General features: G+C 46.4%; 1 protein-coding gene and 1 pseudogene across 1 annotated transcript in view; one reads left to right on the top strand and one right to left on the bottom strand.

The window, feature by feature from the left end:
- Positions 1-21,526, bottom strand: part of SYTL3 (synaptotagmin like 3) — a 115,900-nt gene that overhangs the window by 40,827 nt on the left and 53,547 nt on the right. Inside the window, 3 exon segments of the mRNA XM_017889629.1 lie at positions 4,338-4,472; positions 12,746-12,870; positions 17,239-17,317. Coding sequence (XP_017745118.1) covers positions 4,338-4,472; positions 12,746-12,870; positions 17,239-17,317 — 339 coding nt within the window.
- On the top strand, positions 3,084-4,326 carry LOC108540540 (archaemetzincin-2 pseudogene; annotated as a pseudogene).

The following is a 21,526-nucleotide window of genomic DNA, read 5'->3' as shown; positions in this document are numbered from 1 at the left end:
AAAAAAAAAAAAAAGAAAAAAAAAAAAAAAGAAGGGCTGGGCACGGTGGCTCATGCCTTTAATCCCAGCACTTCGGGAGACCAAGGTGAGCAGAGCACCTGAGGTCAGAAGTTCGAGACCAGCCTGGTCAACATGGTGAAACCACATCTCTACTAAAAATACAAAAATTAGCCAGGCATGGTGGCGTGGCCCTGTAATCCCAGCTACTCGAGAGGCTGAGGCAGGAGAATCTCTTGAACCTTGGAGGTGGAGGTTGCAGTGAGCCAAGATCACACCCCTGTACTCCAGCCTGGGCAACAAAGCGAGACTCCTCAAAAAAAATAAAGAACTCAAATGTCCATTTCCCTGATGAGGATTCCAATGTTGAGAGGGTTTCTGCAATTGTCTAAGGTCATATAAGATGTGAAAGAACCATGACTGTTGCTATGATTTGAATGTTTATGTCCCCTCCAAAATTCACATGTTGAAATATTTTAATTTTAATTTTTGTTTTACAAATGAAAGTAAAGTACACTTGGAAAGGGGCTAAGCTGGCAACTTGAAAGATCCAAGCATTCACATGTTGAAATGTAATTGACAATGTGATAGTATGAAGAGGTGGGGCCTCTGGGAGCTGATTCAGTCATGAGGACAGGGCTCTAGTGAATGGGATTCAGGCCTTTATAAAAGAGGCTGCACACAGCACTGGACCCTCTTTCCCTTTCATCCTTTTCACCATGTGAGGAAAACACTTAGACGGAGCCATCTATGAGCCACAGACCACCAGACATCAGTCCTGCCCATGCCTTGATATCTTGAACTTCCCAGTGTCTAGGACCATGAAAAATAAATTTCTATTGTTTATAAATTACCCAGTCTGTGGTATTTTGCTATAGCAACATAGATGGACTAATACAACTGTTAATTGAAGCATCATGGCCCCTCATCCAAGAATCCATCTATTACACCATGCATCATAATTCTAGGCAAAAAGTTAACACTCACTGTTTTTTGTTTGCTTGCTTGTTTGTTTGTTTTTTGATATGGAGTCTCGCTCCATCGCCCAGGCTGGAGTGCGGTGGCACAATCTTGGTTCACTGCAAGCCCCACCTCCTGGGTTCACGCCATTCACTTGCCTCAGCCTCCCAAGTAGCTGGGACTACAGGCGCCTGCCACCACACCCAGCTAATTTTTTATGTTTTTTTTTTTTTAGTAGGGATGAGGCTTCACCATGTTAGCCAGGATGGTCTCGATCTTCTGACCTCATGATCCACCCGCCTCAGGCTCCCAAAGTGCTGGGATTACAGGCGTGAGCCACCGCGCCTGGCCTCAATGTTTTTTAATAAAGAAATGAATGAACGAATGAATTAAAATGCCTAACTATACACAGAGAATACATTTAAGACATCACAAAGCAATCTTGAAAAAGAAGAACCAAATTGGAAGACTTATAATACCCAACTTCAAGACTTACTACAAAGATACAGTACTCAGGATAATGTGGTCTTGGCATAAGGACAGACGAGGAGATCACCGGAACAGAACAGAGAGTCCATAAGGAAGCCACACTTATGTGGTTATTTGATTTCCAGCCAAGATGCCAAAGTCACTGGGGGATATAATAGCCCTTTATTTTTTTAAACAAATGGTACTAGATTAACCAAATACCCACATGGAAAAAAATGAGCCCCAATCTCTACCTTACACCATTCACCCACACACAAAAATGATAATGAGCTGGAGTACAGGCCTGAACATAAAAACTAAACTTTTCTAAACTTCTAGATGAAAACGTGGGAGAATATCTTCATGACTTGTGGATGGATAAGACCCAGACTTAACCGTAAAAGAACATGCTGCCAAATCAGACTTCATCAAAATTAAAAACACACAAAATCAAAAGACACCAATATTTATTATTACTCTCTCTATGTATGAAAATGTTTACAGTAAGATGTAGAAAAGAAAACCACTCTCAAAGTATAGTAAGGGTTTCCCCAAATCCCAGCCTAAGTAAAATATCACTTCCAAGTTCTATTGTCACATTCCAGTTTCTCTCACAAGGGCGGCAGCTCATCCCTCCCCTTGTCTACTGATGTCATAACCATGCCGCACATATCAAGAGTACTTGGGGCTGGGGCCAGTGGCTCATGCCTGTAATCCCAGCTACTCGAGAGGCTGAGGCAGAAGAACTGCCTGAACCCAGGAGGCAGAGGTTGTGGTGAACTGAGATCACACCACTGCACTCCAGCCTGGGCGACAGAGGGAGACTTCATCCCCCCTCCCCAAAAAAAGTACTTGGATGAGGTGCACACATCAGAACAGCCATGGGAGGTGGGTGGGTAGTCTCAAGGCCTGGTGGGTGAAGATTCCTTCCACAATACTTTTCCAGCCAGGCCCTGCTATGTCCATCCTTGTAAGGTAAAAACCTCAGAAGGATGCCTTCTTCCTAATAAAGCCTCATGGCTGAACACCTGTTTGACCCATTTAAAAGGAAGAATGAAAGTTCTAGGCCAGGTGCGGTGGCTCATGCCTGTAATCCCAGCACTTTGGGATGTCAAGGCAGGCAGATCAGTTGAGGTCAAGAGTTCGAAACCAGCCTGGCCAACATGATGAAACTCATCTCTACTAAAAATACAAAAATTAGCCAGACGTGGTGGTGGGCACCTGTAATCCCAGCTACTTGGGAGACAGGCAAGAGAATTGCTTGAACTGGGAGGCGGAGGCTGCAGTGAGCTGAGATGGCACCAGCCTGCACTCTGGCCTGTGCAACAGAGCAAGACTCCATCTCAAAAAATAAAGAAAGAAAGAAAATTAAAATAAAGAAAGTTCAGCCGGGCGCAGTGGCTCACGCTTGTAATCCCAGCACTTTGGGAGGCCAAGGCGGGTGGATCATGAGGTCAGGAGATTGAGACCATCCTGGCTAATACGGTGAAACTCTGTCTCTACTCAAAATACAAAAAAGTTAGCCGGGCGTGGTGGTGGCGGGCGCCTGTAGTCCCAGCTACTTGGGAGGCTGAGGCAGGAGAACGGCGTGAACCCAGGAGGCGGAGCTTGCAGTGAGCCGAGATTGCGCCACAGCACTCCAGCCTGGGCAACAGAGCAAGACTCTGTCCCAGAAAAAAAAAAGAAAGAAAGAAAGTTCAACCTAGGAACACGATGTTAACAGATGTTAACAGAAGAGATCTGTCATTATGCAAACAGTATGGCACTCTGAACAAACACTGAAAACAGCTCTCATCTCAAGGAACCCAGGCCTTGTGTCACAGTATGGGAAATTAGATGCTGGGGAAAACAGTGCTGTATGAACGAAGACTTCCAGCCAGCCATTGATCTCTTTGGACCCATTACTTTGCATTCCCAGTCATATTAGAACCCTTCCCATCCAGAGGCTCCCCAAGACTTTGAACAGTTCTTCAGTGGCCCTTACAGAAAGGCACTCTCTCTAGACAAATGCAGTATTTGTATTCAGTCCACTGGATCTCTAGGAAACAGCAGAATTATCAGTGAAGAATCTATTAAATGGCTCAAAGCTTACTGTGAGGGATATTTCTATGGCTTGACAGCAAAACTCCTAGAACTGGTTCCTGTTTCTGCAATGAGGTGTTCCTTTAGAGTCAATGATAACTCACAAACAAAGTCTGCAAGTTCATGCAGGGGACATCGTGAAGTTCTTAAAAAAGAAGAAACCTGAAAATGCCTGTCAATAACAATGATTGATCTTTACCTAGGAGACTCCGGAAACTTTGTCTTTGGATAGCTCTCTTTGACAGAAGGTGTAGGGATATTCAGCTTTGTTAAGCATGGCAGTGATTTTTATAGCTTGTGCTATGAAGGCAAAGAGAGGAAGTGCCAGAAAACATCTTCAATCGACTATTCAATTTTTGATAACTATTACATTCTGGAAAGAACTAGTGTTTCAGTACATTGAGCCCATAAGATTTTAACCCATGAGACTGGACACACACGTGGAATGTGACACTGTTGGTAACTTCCATGCCTAACACAAGGCTCCAACCACCTGGAAGAAGCTGACCGGTGCCCTCTTGCCCTATCTGTTTACGCGAGTTGCAGAGTGCTACTGACTTCAGCATTGCAGAAGGCTACAGAGCACTGATGGAGTGGATTGATAATGAATCTGCTGACACACCTGGAGTAACTCCAAAACAACAGGCCTGAGGATAATGCGACTTTACCAAAACCTGTGGAAGCCTTATAAGGAATGGAAGGATGGATAATAAAATGCCTTGCCGTTCTCTAAAAATAAGGACCTTCAACTAGGAGTAATTGAAATACATACTTGTACATTATGCTTTCAAACAAACAAACAAACAAAAGAGCACTGGAATGAGACTCACATGTCTAAAACCTCCAGAGAATATGGCACTGGGCGCCGGACTGGATGGGAGATTCTGTTGCTTCAAAATAGGGTTAGTAGAGCATTTGGGATCCTCTTGATTGAGAGGTTTCAGAATATCTGGTGCACTGACCTTCTGGAGAAGGAAAAACAAAAATTAATATTATAGTCTCCATCCCTGTTTGGTTTTGTTCCAATGTGGTGACTTCAGCAAGCATCTATTACTTGATGTTACTAATATGCAAACTTCTGAGTAGGAGGACACACTTGCATTTGGTATATGCATGTGCGCACACACACACATGCACACGCACGCACACACACGCACGCACACACACGCATACAGGGCCCAGAGACAGACAACATCCAGCTTTGGGATAGTCATGAACAGTAATGGGTAGATTATTCGTGGATTAGTAAAAGTCTTAAAGAAGTCCAAATTTTAGCCTTAATAAATGGTCCTGCCGGGCGCGGTGGCTCAAGCCTGTAATCCCAGCACTTTGGGAGGCCGAGACGGGCGGATCACGAGGTCAGGAGATCGAGACCATCCTGGCTAACACGGTGAAACCCCGTCTCTACTAAAAAAATACAAAAAACTAGCCGGGCGAGGTGGCGGACGCCTGTAGTCCCAGCTACTCGGGAGGCTGAGGCAGGAGAATGGTGTAAACCCGGGAAGCGGAGCTTGCAGTGAGCTGAGATCCGGCCACTGCACTCCAGCCTGGGCGACAGAGCGAGACTCTGTCTCAAAAAAAATAAATAAATAAATAAAATAAAATAAAATAAATAAATAAATAAATAAATAAATGGTCCTGGCATTTAATCACTTGTTATATAATAACTGGTCTGATAAGCAGAGTTTTAGCTCTAAGATGCTTATAAAAAGGGAACATCAAAATATGTCTCTAAATTTTCTAAAAATACTTTGCTAATTGTTGACACTTATTTTTTCTTTCTTTTTTTGAGATGGAGTCTTGCTCTGTCACCCAGGCTGGAGGCTGGAGAGCAGTGGCACAATCTTGGCTCACTGCAGCCTCCATCTCTCGGGTTCAAGCAATTCTCCTGCCTCAACCTCCCAAGTAGCTGAAACTACAGGCATGTGCCACCATACTGGCTAATTTTTGTATTTTTAGTAGGGACGGGGTTTCACCATGTTGGTCAGGCTGACCTCAAACTCCTGACCTCAAGTGATCCACCTGCCTCAGCCTCCCAGAGTGCTGGGATTCCAGGCGCGAGCCACCGCGCACAGCCAAGCTGACACTTCTGTGATGTATACAGCTGTGTTTTCCAATATGGTAGTCACTAGCCACACATGACTACTCAAACTTAAATTAGTTGAAATCAAACAAAATTAACTTCTTAGTTGCGCTAGACCCATTTCAAATGCTCAGTGACCACATGCAGCCATGGTCATTGTTTGGACAGCTCACATAAAGATCATTCCCATCCCTGCAGAAAGTTCCATCGGACAGTGCCCGTAGAGCGCAATAAACACAACGGGCAAGGTGGGAAAACCTCTTAATGGCTGAAAATACCAACTTTCCAAGTGGAGACTTTAGTTTTTGGTGCTGGGTTGGAAGCAGAACTCAGAAATACAACAGTTGCCCCATAGTCATAATTTTCAGGAAGAAAAAACTAAGTGAAAATACAACCGAACAAATGAAAGAAAAGATTACCTCCGCTTTATTGATGTTCTGCATCCCCAGAATGCCAAAGTAATTCCTACAGACATTTATTTGTTAGGCAACACTATATTTGCGCCACCACGCAAAATTCTAGGGGCTGGTAGACGGGGAGGAAGAGAGGAGAAAGAGGAGAAGATGAAACGTCCATCTTCAAAGGGCTCACTAGCTAGTAGGAAGACAGAGACACCATTCAAATGGAAGCACCAGCCAGGTCAATGGCAAAGAAGCCAGGGAGAGTTTCTTCAGCATGCAAGCCTCTAGGATGGTCTTCAGTGGGGTTGCAATTATCCGAGAGGATGCTGAGACTGGTTGGGGTAAGCCTGAGAGGGAAGGCCTTCCACCTGGAGCAGCTGGTGGTTAAACAGAAAGCACATCCTAGACCTGCAGACACGTGGACACAGATCACGAACACAGGGGACACTAACAGTGTGACAGAAGTGTCCACCAAAGCCACAGCGAAGGAGCCAGAGGCTGGAAGAGCCAGCAAATCCAATGAGAGGGGTTCAAGAATGAAGGTGTGCCAAACAGGGGAAAAAGTAGGAGAAAAAGCTTACCTGCAGTTAAAGAAAGGCACATTTTAAGTAACTGCCCATTATATTGGCAAATGTTAAAAATTATAAAGTTGAGTGTTTTACTAGATGAAGAGTCCTGGAGATGGATGGTGGTGATGGGAATGTTAAAAATTATAAAGTTGAGTTTTACTAGATGAAGAGAATCCTAGAGATGGATGGTGGTGACAGGTGCAGAACATTAGGAATGTTTTCAATGCCAGGAACTATATACTTAAAATGGCATAGATGGTAAGTCTTACATGTATTTTACTATAATAAACATTTTGAGAAAAAAAAAAAGGTACAAAGTTGAGTGTTGGCAAGAGTGCTGGAAAACAGGTCACTGTCCTGTCAGTGGTCAGGTAAACTGAGTCAACCTCAGTGGAGGGCAACTTGGCAGCATGAATTAAAAGCCCTAAAAAGTAGCTGTTAGGCCAGGCACAGTGGCTCATACCTGTAATCCCAGCACTTTGGGAGGCTAAGGCAGGCGGATCACGAGGTCAGGAGATCGAGACCATCCTGGCCAACATGGTGAAACCCCGTCTCTACCAAAAATACAAAAATTAGCCAGGCGTGGTGGCACGTGCCCATAGTCCCAGCTACTCAGGAGGCTGAGGCAGGAGAATCACTTGAACCTGGGAGGCGGAGGTTGCAGTGAGCCGAGATCGCGCCACCACACTCTAGCCTGGGCAACAGAGCAAGATTCCGTCTAAAAAAAAAAGGAAGAAAAAGTAGCTGTTAAAAAGGAATAGCTGGCCGGGCACAGCGGCTTACGCCTCTAATCCTAGCACTTTGAGGGGCTGAGGGGGGCAGATCACCTGAGGTTAGAAGTTCAAGACCAGCCTGGCCAACATGGTGAAACCCTGTCTCTACTAAAAATACAAAAATTAGCTGGGCGTGGTGGCGCATGCCTGTAGTCCTAGCTACTTAGGAGGCTGAGACAGGAAAATGGCTTGAACCCAGGAGGAGGAGGTTGCAGTGAGCCGAGATCACTCACTCCACTGCCAGCCTGGGTGACAGAGTGAGACTCTATCTCAAAAAAAAAAAAAAAAAAAAGAAAGAAAATCTTCTTCCTCCACCTCTGTCCTCAGTTCCCCCCTCCAGAGATAGCCCCTGCTGACAGTTTTTAGGCATTCTTCCTGTTTAACAGGTGCATGTTTTTATGGCTAATATAGGTCAACACTGTACATTCATAACACATACAATAAAATCCCAGTGGAACGCACAAGAGAGGAGAGGTAAGAATTCACTTATTGAAGAATCCTGGCCCAGATGCTTAAGTGAGCATTTTTGAAGGGGTGTTTGCAGAATATGTGGTTCAAACTTAACAGTCAGAGAAGCAGTGTGGAAAAGATCCTGAGCTGTTTTCTCAATTAACATCCCCAAGTCACCGCGTGATTTTAAGGCAGGAGGATCCCTTGAGCCCAGGAGTTCAAGACCAGTCTGGGCAACATGGTAAAACACTATCTCCAGAAAAAATACAAAAATTAGCTGGGTGGAATGGTGCACCCTTGTAGTCCCAGCTACTTGGGGGTGCTGAGGTGGGAGGATCACCTGAGCCCAGGAGGTTGACGCTGCAATGAGCTGGGTTCGCACCACTACCCTCCAGCCTGGGTGACAAAGACCCTGTCTCCAAAAAAAAAAAAAAAAAAAAGTTTTCCACTACTTCTGTGCCACTTGCAAGGTGGACACCAACATCCCCCACTTCCAAAGCAGGGGCACCGTGTTCTATAATTAACGTTGACAAGATGCTCCAACATGCTCTGATGAAAATGAGAGGAATTTTGGTGAGCTCCCCAGCTAAGGCATGCGTAACTGCAATCCGACAAATGTTCTATTTAAAGATGTACTCCTGGGCCACACGCGGTGGCTCACACCTGTAATCCCAGCACTTTGCGAGGCTAAGGCAGGGAGATCGAATTGAACTCAAGAGATTGAGACTAGCCTAGGCAACACAGCGAAACCCCATTTCTACTAAAAATTCAAAAATTAGCCAGGTATGGTGGTGCATGCCTGTAATCCCATCCACTCAAGAGGCTGAGGCATGAGAATCATGAACTGGAGAGGGAGAGGTTGCAGTGAGTCAAGATTGTGCCATTGCACTCCAGCCTGGGCAACAGAATAAGACTCTGTCTCAAACATAAATAAAAATGAATAGGCCGGGCGCGCTGGCTCACGCCTGTAATCCCAGCACTTTGGGAGGCCAAGGCGGGTGAATCACAAGGTCAGGAGATCGAGACCACAGTGAAACCCCGTCTCTATTAAAAAAAAAATACAAAAGATTAGCCGGGCGCGGTGGCGGGCGCCTGTAGTCCCAGCTACTCAGGAGGCTGAGGCAGGAGAATGGCGTGAACCCGGGAGGCGGAGCTTGCAGTGAGCCGAGATTGCGTCACTGCACTCCAGCCTGGGCGACAGAGCGAGACTCCGCCTCAAAATAAATAAATAAATAAATAGAGATGTACTCCTTATATTTTAACCCAATAGTTATTTAGCATTTATAAATCATACTATCAAAGATGAGTACTTTATAAATATTTGGTTAAATTGTCCCTTAAAACAGCCATATCGGGCTGGGTGTGGTGGCTCACACCTGTAATCCTGGCACTTTGGGAGGCCTAGGTGGGAGGATTGCTTGAGCCCAGGAGTTTGAGACCAGCCTGGGCAACATAGTGAGACCCCATGTCTACTAAAATAAAATTAAAATCAGCCAGATATGGTGCCATATGCCTGTAGTCTCAGCTACTCGGGAGGCTGAAGTGGGAGGATCACTTAAGCGTAGGAGATCAAGGCTACAGCGACCCATGATAGCACCACTGCACTCCAGCCTGGGCAAGAGAGCGAGACTTGGTCTCAAAACAAAACAAAGAAACCAACCCAGCTACATCCTCAATTAAGGTGGGGAGAGAGAAGGCCTGTAGAAAGTTGGAAGCATGTCCTGCCAAGGGCATGGCTGAGAAGTGGACGCAGGCATAACAATGTCTACTTAGATGGGCTCTTCCCCCACCGTCTCCCCTGTACCCCACCACTTCTATCTCTGAGCTCCCAGAGTCCATCAGACAACCCCGCCAGGCTCTGGGCCATGTGCATGTGCAGCAGGGGAGGGGGTGTGCCGAGGACTCACGGGCCACCCTCATGCAGAACACCACAAGCCCAGCCTGTGGCACGCGGGATGTGCCACCACACAGCACATCATGGTGTAAATGGGAAATGCATCCCACACCTCAGGGGCATGGGCAGGGTGTGGCTGGTCTCTGGAGCAGGCTCCACCTAGCTCTTGGTCATCTCTTTGCCCCAGTGTCCCCGTCTTCAATGGGGACAGGAACAGTACAAACTTCATAGGGCTGTCTTAAGGATCACAAAAGCTAAATACCTCTGAGGGGCATTATGCTGAGAATAATGCCAGGCATCTGGTTAACCCTAAGTCAATGTTAGACTCTGAGTGGTTTCCTGTGACTCAGGCGAGTAAGAGAATTACTCATACTTCCACAATCCTCTTCCTGAACCCTCTTTCTTCAGCGGTCCTCATTTGTCCTTCTTACAGGAGCACAGAGTTTAGAATTCAGAGTCAAATCCTGAGTTTGCTCCTGGCTCTTTCATTCAGTATGTGACATTAGGCATGTTGGTTTCTCACTGAAACTCAGGTTAATATATATATATAATTTTTTTTTTTTTTTTTTTTTTTTTTTTCTCTGTCATCCAGGCTGGAGTGCAGTGGCATGATCTCGGCTTACTGCAACCTCCACCTCTTAGGTTCAAGCAATTCTCCTGCCTCGGCCTCCTCAGTAGTTGGGATCACAGGCACCTGCCATCATGCCTGGCTAATTTTTGTATTTTTAGTAGAGACAAGGTTTTACCATGTGGGCCAGGCTGGTCTTGAACTTTTGACCTCAGGTGATCCACCCACCTCAGCCTCCCAAAGTGCTGGGATTACAGGCATGAGCCATGGTGCCTGGCCAATTTTTAAAATTTTAAATTATTATTATAATTTGAGACAGGGTTTCACTCTGTCACCCAGGCTGGAGTGCAGTGGTGCAGCCATGGCTTACTGCAACCTTGACCTCCCGGGCTCAAGAGATCCTACCACCTCAGTCTCCTGAGTAGCTGGGATTATAGACATGCGCCACCACACCTGGCTAATATTTGTATTTGTGTAGAGACAAGGTTTCCGTATGTTGCCCAGACTGGTCTCAAACTCCTTGGCTCAAGCAATCTGCCCACCTCGGCTTCCCAAAGTGCTGGGATTACAGGCATGAGCTACCAGGCTCAGCCGATCTTTATCATGGGAGTAACAATATCTATCACAGTATTTTTGTAAGCATTAAATGTGATAAAGTAGGTAAGAAAAAATGCTGCCACCATGTGTGGAACACAGGGCTTCATAAGTGGCTGCTAACCCTCCCCTCCGCCTGTTTCACTAGGAGAAGGAGTGATCCCCGGAGGGAGTTCAGATGGCGCTTCTGTAGACCCTGGGAAGCTGGCAGCAGCTGACACTTGTGTCATAGAATTTCAAACACCTGCCAAATACATTTCAAACCGTCTAGACACCTCACTCCTAAAGTGTGGTCTGAGAACTTCAAAGCATAGACTTCGCCAGATCCCAGGAGCTCACCAAAAATGCATCTGCAGCTCCTCATCTCACGTCCACCCCGCAGCTACTGATTCGGAATCTGAATTTTAAGATCCCCAGTGACTCCCATACTCATAAGAGCTGGGAATCACTGCCCCAGAGTTCAGTCGTCTTTTGGCTATACAACCTTTGGCATGTGACTTAATCTCTCTAAGCCTCCATTTCTTTTTTCTTTTTTTTTTTTTTTGAGACGGAGTCTCGCTCTGCCGCCCAGGCTGGAGTGCAGTGGCCAGATCTCAGCTCACTGCAAGCTCCGCCTCCCGGGTTCACGCCATTCTCCTGCCTCAGCCTCCCGAGTAGCTGGGACTACAGGCGCCCACCACCTCGCCCGGCTAGTTTTTTGTATTTTTTTAGTAGAGACGGGGTTTCACCGTATTAGCCAGGATGGTCTCGATCTCCTGACCTCGTGATCCGCCCGTCTCGGCCTCCCAAAGTGCTGGGATTACAGGCTTGAGCCACCGCGCCCGGCCGCCTCCATTTCTTTACACGTAAAATGAGGTTGCATGCAATACGTACCCTAGAGGGTGGTTATGAAGATAAAATGAGATAGCTTAGTTAAGTTTTTAGTACAGAGTCCAGCACATCATAGTAAATGCTGGCAATTTAGATAAAATATTTAGATGACTTAGATAGCAAATCAAGATACTATATTATCTCATTAGATGTTTACAAAACCTTGTGCTGTGGACAGAATAGGTATTAATTATCATCTTCATTTTATAGAGGGGCACACGGGCTCGAGTGGGAGGCAAGACGTGAACTCTCAAGAGGCTGTGTGCAAGTTCCAGCAGGAGAGGGGGACTGACCTCACACCCTCGCCTAAAGGACAGTCTGTCTGGGGACAGCTTGAGTGGAGTCCACAGCAGCAGAGAAGGGAGACCAGTTCTGTCCAGCCTACCAGGGCAGTCACATCAACTCTACAAGCAACAGCTAGTGGCACCCGCCCAGCCAAGGCACCTCAGCTGAACTAGAATGCAGGCTTTCCGATTCCAAGGTTGGCTTTCTCTCATACCCGAAGCATTCACTCCAGGCTGGGTTAGTCCTGGTGGGAAGGTGGAATAATTATTTCCCTAGAAGCCTTTACTAGGGGAGCTCTCACTTGTGGTGTGGACAGCGGGGGAAGAGCGCCCCACAGGTTTTATGTTTTCAATAGTTTCCATCAGAGGCCAGGACAGATTTTAACCAGAGGCTGCTGGTCTTGCAGACTCAAGGGCTAACTCGGCAGGTGTGGGCCCTGCAGGAAGCCCTTGGGCTTTGGTGCAGCCTTGAAGCCGGCAGGGAGCTCTGTAGACACAGAGGAGCCTTAGGGGCTTGTGATTAGGTGGAAGCCTTTCCCTGTACTGAACAGTTTTCCAGACTGACCTTGAATCCTGACCTGCCTTGGGCCAGGCCTGCCCAAATAGAAGTGCTAACTGGTAATTATGTTTTTCTGATGGCTGTTTTTCCATAAAACCAAAGAAAACATAAATCTACAGAGAAGGCAGGCTAGAAAGTTCTGGAAGACAACATGAAGGTGAACAGCGTGGAGGCCTCGTGGGGCTCAGGGTACCCTGGTGGTGACGTTGACCGCAGTGTCAGATTGGCTCCGTCTCTCTGTCTGGCCCGCACGCTGCCCAGAGCCCGTGGCAAGAAGACACTTCTCAGAGGCCATGTCGTTCTGGGATTTGGAGAGCTCTAAAAGGCAAACACAAGGGTTGACGGATGGGAACACGCAGCTTTGCTGAGACTTGTGGGAGCCTCTTCTGGGGTTCTCTGAACCCACAGACAGTGGGTCCCAAGGTCCCATAAGGGCAAAGTGCATGGAGTAGCAAGGGTGGCACATCCCTCACCAAGTGCAGAGGCGTCAGGAGGGTGAGCAGACAGTGTGCTGGATCAGGGCAGGAAAGGGCTGGCTTCTTTCAAGGTCCCACTGTGGTCACCTGGGCCATAGGGTGAGGTGAAGGGAAATCGTCCACCCAAGCTCCCCTGCGTTCCAGGTCACACATATGTGTGTACACTCGTCCAAACACGAAGGTGGAAGCCTACCAAACAAGCTGGCTTTCTACAGGTTCCTTACAAAGATGTTACAACTTAACACCATTTCTTGTGACTCTCTGAAGTGAGGTAAAAATAAGATTTGGGGTGTCCTCATAACAATTATAGTAAGCAAATCCTGGAAAGATGACTATAAACAAATTTGTTTTTACAGTGTAATAGTGGTCTAGAATAAAGATGAATAAAGTTCGAAGGAAGGAAGCCACACACACAAGTGACAGAGCCACCATGAAGATGGTTTCATCCTTCAAAGATGGTTTCATTTTCCCCTGAGACCCCCATTCCTCCAAACGAGGACCTTAAAACTGTCTCTAGATCTGTGCTGTCCGGTAGAGAGAGAATGCAAGTCACACATATTATTTTAAATTTTTATAGTAGCCACATTTAAAAAGTTAAAAAAAAAAAAACAAAAAAGCAGGTAAAATTAACTCTATTTTATTTATTTATTTATTTTTGAGATGGAGTCTCACTCTGTTGCCCAGACTGGAGTGCAATGATGCGATCTCAGCTCACTGCAACCTCTGCCTCCTGGGTTCAAGTGATTCTTGTGTCTCAGCCTCCCAAGTAGCTGGGATTACAGGTGTGTGTCACCACACCCGGCTAATTTTTGTATTTTTAGTAGAGACAGGATTTCTCCATGTTGGCCAGGCTGGTCTCGAACTCCTGAGCTCAAGATATCCACCCACCTTGGCCTCCCAAAGTGCTGGGATTATAGGCTTGAGCCCGGCCAAATTAATTTTAATTCTATATTTAGTTTAACACAATACATCCAAAATATTAAAACATGTCATCAAAATTAAAGTTATCCATGAAATATTTTACTTTTGTTGGATTCCAAGCCTCTGAAACCCAGTGTGTTCACTTTGGTAGTGCATCTTGCAGCCATATTTCAGGGGCTCATAAGCGACACGTGGTTAGAGGCTACTGCAATGGACAGTGTGGCTCTCGACCTCCCTGGCCAGCTTTGGATCCACTCCTTGGGATGTTATTGCATGAATCCTCTATCCTCTCACTATTTATGGGTTCTCTCCTGCCTGCACTGCCCAGGAGTGAGTCCTGCAGTGACTCTTTTCTCTAGAGAGGGAAATTCAACACACACTCCCCGAAACTGCTGGGGTGTCCAGCTTTTCCACCAGGATGCCTCCTAGCCTCCCCTGATAGCAATGCCATCCCCACATCCTCAAGGTGACCATCGAGAAACACTGGGGTATCTTTCTAAGGCCAGCAGCTCCCAGGGTACTAGCATGTACCAGATCCTCAAAGTGGACAAAGTAAAGGACACGCTCAGATGGCCCATCCCAGTCTGGGCTGTGACGCTGTGAGGGGCTCTAATTTCTAACCCCTTAGGAGGAACTGGTCCCCCAGCAATCTTTTCGTGCCCACCCTAAAGCCTAGGCCTATATGGGCCATTTAAAGTTCACAGACAAGGGGAGAGGACGAGCCTTCTTGAGAAATTTGGGCCCTAAGAAATAGGCTTATAGGTTAGTATTATTAGGGGACAAAGGATAAGGAAGAGAAAGAAATGCAGATTGCTTCTGAGCAAGACCAGTTTTCTCATTTCCTCTTCCCCCTTCTAAGGGGGACTACAAAGCTGATATCTTCTAGAAATGTACTGATAATACACAGAGCTGCGGTCACTCATTTCCTCCCGCTGGTTTGACTTCGTTGGGCAGCTTCAGCAGCTAGAGGTTGTAATTCTGGGTCAGCTTTCAAAACCCCTCAGGGACAAGGCCACCCTTCAGCACCTGGGCCAGTGCAGAGTCTGGGGCCCTCCACAACCCCTCCCCAAGGACCTCAGGTGCCAATCTGACTTCATCCCGAGAATGAGGCTTCCCTCTGCACCCACTTCCGTGGGGAAACAGGCAGCCAAAAAGATAACAGGGGCACGAGAAGAAGAGCTCAAAATCCAAAGAAATAGGAGTTAGCACCTACAGGACGCTACGTGTCCTGTGGCAGAGACGGGAGAAAGGCATGTGTGTGGTCACGTGTCCTGTTCCTGCAGAACCAGGGGAAGCACTTGGGAAAGGTCAGAGGCAAAGCACCACTCCCAGGAACCAGAAAGCTGGGGTTTTCTATCTCTGCCTCTGGGCAGGGGGTGAGGGTGGGTGGAGAGATCAGGGGAGTGGGGGTGGGGTGGGGGAGTGGGTGCTGGGATATGTGTGTGTGTGTGTGTGTGTATAGGTTATGCGGTTTCAGTCAGCTTCCCACATCTGAGAAGGGATGCTTGCTGCTTTGCTCTTGTGAATTCCCCCACACCTCACCCAGGGACTAGCTCTAGTTGTCCACCTGGGTATTTCACTGGTTAGCCTCAAGTGTGTGAGCAGGTACACAGGCCAGGCTATGGGGTGGCCGTCTGACAGCTGTGAGCATATCCAATGCACCTGTGTGTAGGGCTGGGAGCGTCCAGAAGGCGCGTGTGTGCTGACGTGTGTGTCCCACCTCTCTGGATTTCGGTGGCTGAGGGATGACAGGGTCGGGGCTAACTCCAAGGCACTGATTCCACAGTGGCAGTGGTGGGAGATAATTCACAGAAGCCACATAGATTTGGAGAAGGGCTGTGCATCTAGAAAGACATACAGGGAAGGGTGGACTAGCACCTACTGGGGTGTGGGTGGGAAAATAGCACCAACAAGAGAACAGGCAGCCAGGAGAGCTGGAAAATGCATTCCAGGCCGAGGGGCACAGAGCGGGGGTACTGTCAGAGAGCCCAGCAGGGTGGGAGCAGTGATTTTTAAGCCACCAAGTGCTCTTAGCAAACAGGCTCATGAAATTCAGCTGCTTCCTCCCTCTGAACAAGGAAGGAACAGACCATTGCATGAGACAGTCACTGTTTCTGTTCATCTGAAGAGCAGTGCTCTGATGTTCATTGTCATCGTGTGACAGCTGAGACAGGGCTCATGAGGAATATGGACAACTAATTAAAGTCATATAAAGAGACTGTCTCAGAGCCAAGTGCAGCACTGAGACCATCTGCATGCAACTGCAGAAAAGGGGATGATGAAGAGAAGCTGAGCAGAAACACAGTGAAAGAGAAATCCATGCCTAAGGACACTTGAGCCCACTAAGGACATTTTCTAAACACCTGATCAGCCCTGGGCATCTTAGGAGGCATGAAAAGGAGTCTGTCCTCTGGGACTTGCATTTCAAGATAAATAGAGAAAAAAGTATCTGAACAGAGAGAACACTGAAAGACACAAGATGCCAAGTGGAAGTGGTTCTGGGTTACATGCACCAGAAAATCACAGGATTACTGCTAACCGAAGAAAATACATTTACCAAGGAGAAAAGGAGAAAGGTGAAGTAATTCCATGCAGACGATAGATATTGGGCCCCACTGGCCTGAAAGATTCTGGTTTTAGATTCCCTGAAATTACATCTTTCTTTTCTTCTCTTTTTTTTTTTTTTTTTTTGAAATGGAGTCTTGCTCTGCTGCTAAGGCTGTAGTCCAGTGGTGTGATCTCGGCTCACTGCAACTTCCGCCTCCTGGGTTCAAGTGATTCTCCTGCCTCAGCTTCCGCAGTAGCTGGGATTACAGGCACCCGCCACCATGCCCAGCTAATTTTTGTATTTTTAGTGGAGACGGGGTTTCACCATGTTGGCCAGACTGGTCTCGAACTCCTGACCTCAAGTGATCCACCCACCTTGGCCTCCCAAAGTGCTGGGATGACAGGTGTGAGCCAGCAGGTCTAGCCCTGAAATTGTCTCTTCACGTTTTCTCTGTTGGTCCTCAGGGAAGTCTAAACTCCTTTGCCCAGTGTTTTGGCAGGAGTAGGGGAAACTGAGCCAGCCTTGTAGACTGAAATGGCATTTCCCTTCCCACAAGGAACCAGAGGCCTGCTCTGTTGGGAAAGAGGTGAAGGGTCAGGTGCTGTGGCTTTCCCCAGGGTCCAGAGACAAAGTGAGTGGCCTGAGGGACAGTGCCAACTGAGATCACCGGCCAGGCCCTAGCCAGTGGGCTTGGCTGGTCTGGAGGGTGGTGGGAAAACACATCATGAAGCACGCACTTACTTTTCACGTGGGTAGCAAGAGACAGAAACAAATTTTCCACGGACTTATTAAATCCTCTACACTGACCAAGTTCCTGTAACTAAAACAGAGACAGAAGGAGAGAATGAGAATTATGCTTGATGACTTGTGTTTGCCTCAGCAGCATCCAGGTTGCCAACTCCAAAACACTGGCATGTGGGTGTGTGGGTGTGAGTGTGGGTGTGTGGGCGTGAGTGTGGGTGTGGTGCTGGGGGTGCAGGTAGGCATGGCTGTGTGCATGCAGGCCTAGAGGTGGACAGCAGTCTTCCGGAGGGGTAGGCATCCTCTTTATTCAGTGTCTCTCCCTACTTTTGATATTCACATTGAAGGAGCGTTATCAGTGGGTTGTTGACAAGATGACAAGTACCACTGGGAAATGATGACTGGCATTTCACTGACTCAAAGACTGTACTCAAGTAAATTACTGCTTGTTTAACCTCTTTTCTCCTATGGCTCCACCCCAACTCCATGCAGAGCGGGATGTCAACAGTGGCAGAATGCGGGTAGCACAGAGGATAAGGATGGAAAAACTACAAGTTGACCAGTTGAGAGCTGAGGGGCTCCGCTTCCCAAAGCAGAAGAGAAGGAAAAAAAAAGATAAAACAACAGAAAGGAGTTCACTTCCTTCTCCAAGTCTCATTCATTCATCCATCCATCCACCCATCTAGCCACCAAACATTCATCCATCTTACCATCCATCCAATCATCCATCAGTCCGATAAATACATCTTGAGCATGTAGGTACTGAAACAACTCTGGAGAATTTGAAATTTCAAGGAGAAAGGAGAGTAGGATTTTGAAGGTCACCCCAGAGTCTCAGTTTGAAATTGAAAAAGAACGTATGTGATTCTTCTCTCTTATCAGCATTATATATTTTTGGGTTTGGATCATAACCTCAAAGACACAGTTTCAAATGCCATAATCCCAAATGTTGAAAGATCAAAATCCCTAAAATCTAAATCCCTAAAGATTAAAATCCCTAAAGTCTAAATCCCCAACATCTAAAATCCCCAAAATCACAATTACGGGATAGTTGCATCATGTTAGGGGACCTATTACCTTGTTACTGCCTGTATTAAATTAAGTATGACTTAAGGAGAGCCTATGGGTACCAGGTTGACAAGGGGTGGACTCGTGGACTTAATTAATTAATGACACCTTAATTATAGGCATCCACTTGACTTGATTCAGGAATACCTAGAAGCCTGGTAAGGCATTATTCTGGGTGTGTCTGTGAGGGTGTTTCCAGAGGAGATTAGTGTGTGAGTCTCAGTGGATTAGGTTAGAAAGATCTGCCCTCAATATTGGCATGTACCATCACTCAATCAGGGGCCTAAGGAGAATAAATACAGCAAGGGAATTGGTCTCTGAGAGCTGGAACAGACTTTTCTTCTGCTGCCTTGGACATCAGAAATCCAGGCTGATTGGCCACTGGACTCCAGGACTTAGACCAGAGGCTCCCTGGGTCCTGCGGCTTTCAGCTTTGAACTGAGAGTTACACTGTCAGAGCTGTGTGAACCAGGGCAACTCCATCTTGAATAGGCGCTGTGTAAAATGAGGCTGAGATCTACTGGGCTGCATTCCTAGATGGTTAAGGCATTCTAAGGCACAGGATGAGATAGGAGGTCAGCACAAGATACAAGTCATAAAGACCTTGCTGATAAGACAGGCTGCAGTAAAGAAGACAGCTAAAACCCACCAAAACCAAGATGGCGATAAGAGTGACCTCTGGTCATCCTTGCTGCTACATTCCCGCCAGTGCCATGACAGTTTACAAACACCAAGGTAACATCAGGAAGTTACCTTACACGGTCTAAAAAAGGGGAGGCATGGATAATCCACTCCTTGTTGAGCATATCATTGAGAAATAACCATAAAAATGGGCAACCAGCAGCCCTCAGGGCTGTTCTGTCTATGGAGTAGCTGTTCTTTATTCCTTTACTTTCCTAATACACTTGCTTTCACTTTACTCTATGGACTCGCCCTGAATTCTTTCTTCCACGAGATCCAAGAACCGTCTTTTGGGGTCTGTTTCCTGTAACAACACCATCAGCTTTCTTGATGCTGACACCTTGGGACTTGGACTGACTCACGCTACTGGTATCCCAGGGTCTCCAGTTTGCAGATGGCCTGTGGAGAGACTGCTCAGCTGCCATGATCATGTGAGCCAATTCCTCTAGTAAGACCCTTCTCATATATCTATATACATATCCTATTGGTTGTGTCTACCTGGAGAACCCTAATACAGATTTGGTATTGAGGAAGTCAACTATCATTCCTTCTTATTGTATTCCTTACAGCACAACAGAAGAGATCTGTGAAATGGTTCCTTCACCAAAAGGCCTGTGATATGAGTATAAGGTTATTTGATAATGAATGGTAAAAGTTTAAAAGCTAATTAGTATTGGTGCTGCAAAGGCAGGAAATGGCTTAATTACCATGACTGAGCAAGAACCAGCCTTTCAAATGGACAGCATGTGCTTACAAAATGCGTAGACCTGGCCGGATGTGGTGGCTCACGCCTGTAACCCCAGCACTTTGGGAGGCAGGCGGATCACGAGGTCAGGGGGTCAAGAGCAGCCTGGCCAATAGTGAAACCCCGTCTCTACTAAAGAATACAAATCAAATTAGCTGGGCCTGGTGGCGCATGCCTGTAATCCCAGCTACTCAGGAGGTTGAGGCAGGAGAATTGCTTGAACCCGGGAGGGAGGGGTTGTGATGAGCCAAGATCACACCATTGCACTCTAGCCTGGGCAACAAGAGTGAAACTCCGTCTCAAAAAAAAAAAAAAAAATGCTTAGACCACAACCACTCTCTCAATACAAGTGCAGCAAGTGTTTCACAGATCTTAGAAGTAAAAACACAAGCAAAAAACTGCAAGAAATCTCCCCTTCCAAATTATTTAGTTTAGTTGTGTATGAGCTCTGCCCCTTCACACACAGCAGTTTGCTGTGCTATGTAGTTCATCATTTCCCATGCTGGAGGTAAAAACTGCAGAGACTTTTACAGAGTTTTAATTTGTGTTATGCACTTTTTTTTTTAAATTGACTCCATGCTTCGAAGTACGTCATCACACCATGACTTTGAGGTGTACATAAAAATGTTGATATTTCCTAAGTGAAGAGATCTCCTTTTTATACATCTGTATTTGCAAAAGATAAAATTTCTTGAGATCTCAGTTGCTTGGGTGACTGCATATGCAATGGTGATCCATTTTGATCCATCTCATCAAATGACTGAAAAATACTGTTGTTCATGACAATATTTCAGTTACAAAGCTGGATGCACACAATACAGGCCACAGTTTAATATGCATTTCTACACTTCCCTTTCTGATGTATTTCTTTATGAATACAGTTCAGCTGTTCATAATTGTTATACCCATGTGACTGTCATTAGTATATGTGAGTGTTTATGCTTGTAAAAATACGCATGCTGTTTTTGCCCTATTTCTTGTGTAAAGTGGCCAATGAAGTGTCCTGTCACGGTTTTTGTTTTTAGTTTGTTTGTTTAGAGACAGTCTCGCTGTGTTACCCAGGCTGGAATGCAGTGGCGCAACGCAGCCTTGGCCTCCTGGGCTCAAGGGATCCTCCTCCCTCAGCCTCCTGAGTAGCTGAGCCTACAGGTATGTGCTACCACACTCAGCTAGTTTTTAAATTTTTTGTAGAGATGGGGTCTTGCTATGTTGCCCAGACTGTTGCCATGTTTTTATATGTTTCTCAAATCCCCTTTAAAATTTTTTTTTTTCCCAGACAGAGTCTTCCTCTGTCACCCAGGCTGGAGTGCAGTGGCGCGATCTCAGCTCACTGCAAACTCTGCCTCTTAGGTTCACGCCATTCTCCTGCCTCAGCCTCCCAAGTAGCTGGGACTACAGGCGCCTGCCACCAGGCCCAGCTATGTTTTGTATTTTCAGTAGAGACGGGGTTTCACCGTGTTAGCCAGGATGGTCTCGGATCTCCTGACCTCGTGATCCACCCGCCTCGGCCTCCCAAAGTGCTGGGACTATAGGCGTGAGCCACCGCGCCCGGCCCCTCTTTAAAAATTTTAAATACATTTCTTCAAAATAATTTTTAGATTTTCTAGAATTATATTTTTGGGATTTTGATCTTTCAGGATTCCAGCATTCAGGATGATGGCACCCAGAACTATGCCTTCTGGGATTATGATCAGCTCCTGTATTCTCCCATATATAACTGCTGCCTTTAATTTATAGAATAATGAAGATAACCAAGACAATATATTTCCATGGCACTTTACAGTTTTCCAAGCA

Source organism: Rhinopithecus bieti, unplaced genomic scaffold, assembly GCF_001698545.2.
Source record: "Rhinopithecus bieti isolate Rb0 unplaced genomic scaffold, ASM169854v2 scaffold_18548, whole genome shotgun sequence".
Classification (NCBI taxonomy): Eukaryota; Metazoa; Chordata; class Mammalia; order Primates; family Cercopithecidae; genus Rhinopithecus; species Rhinopithecus bieti.
The sequence above is the reverse complement of the archived record's forward strand: the minus strand, read 5'-3'. Positions and strand labels throughout refer to the sequence as shown.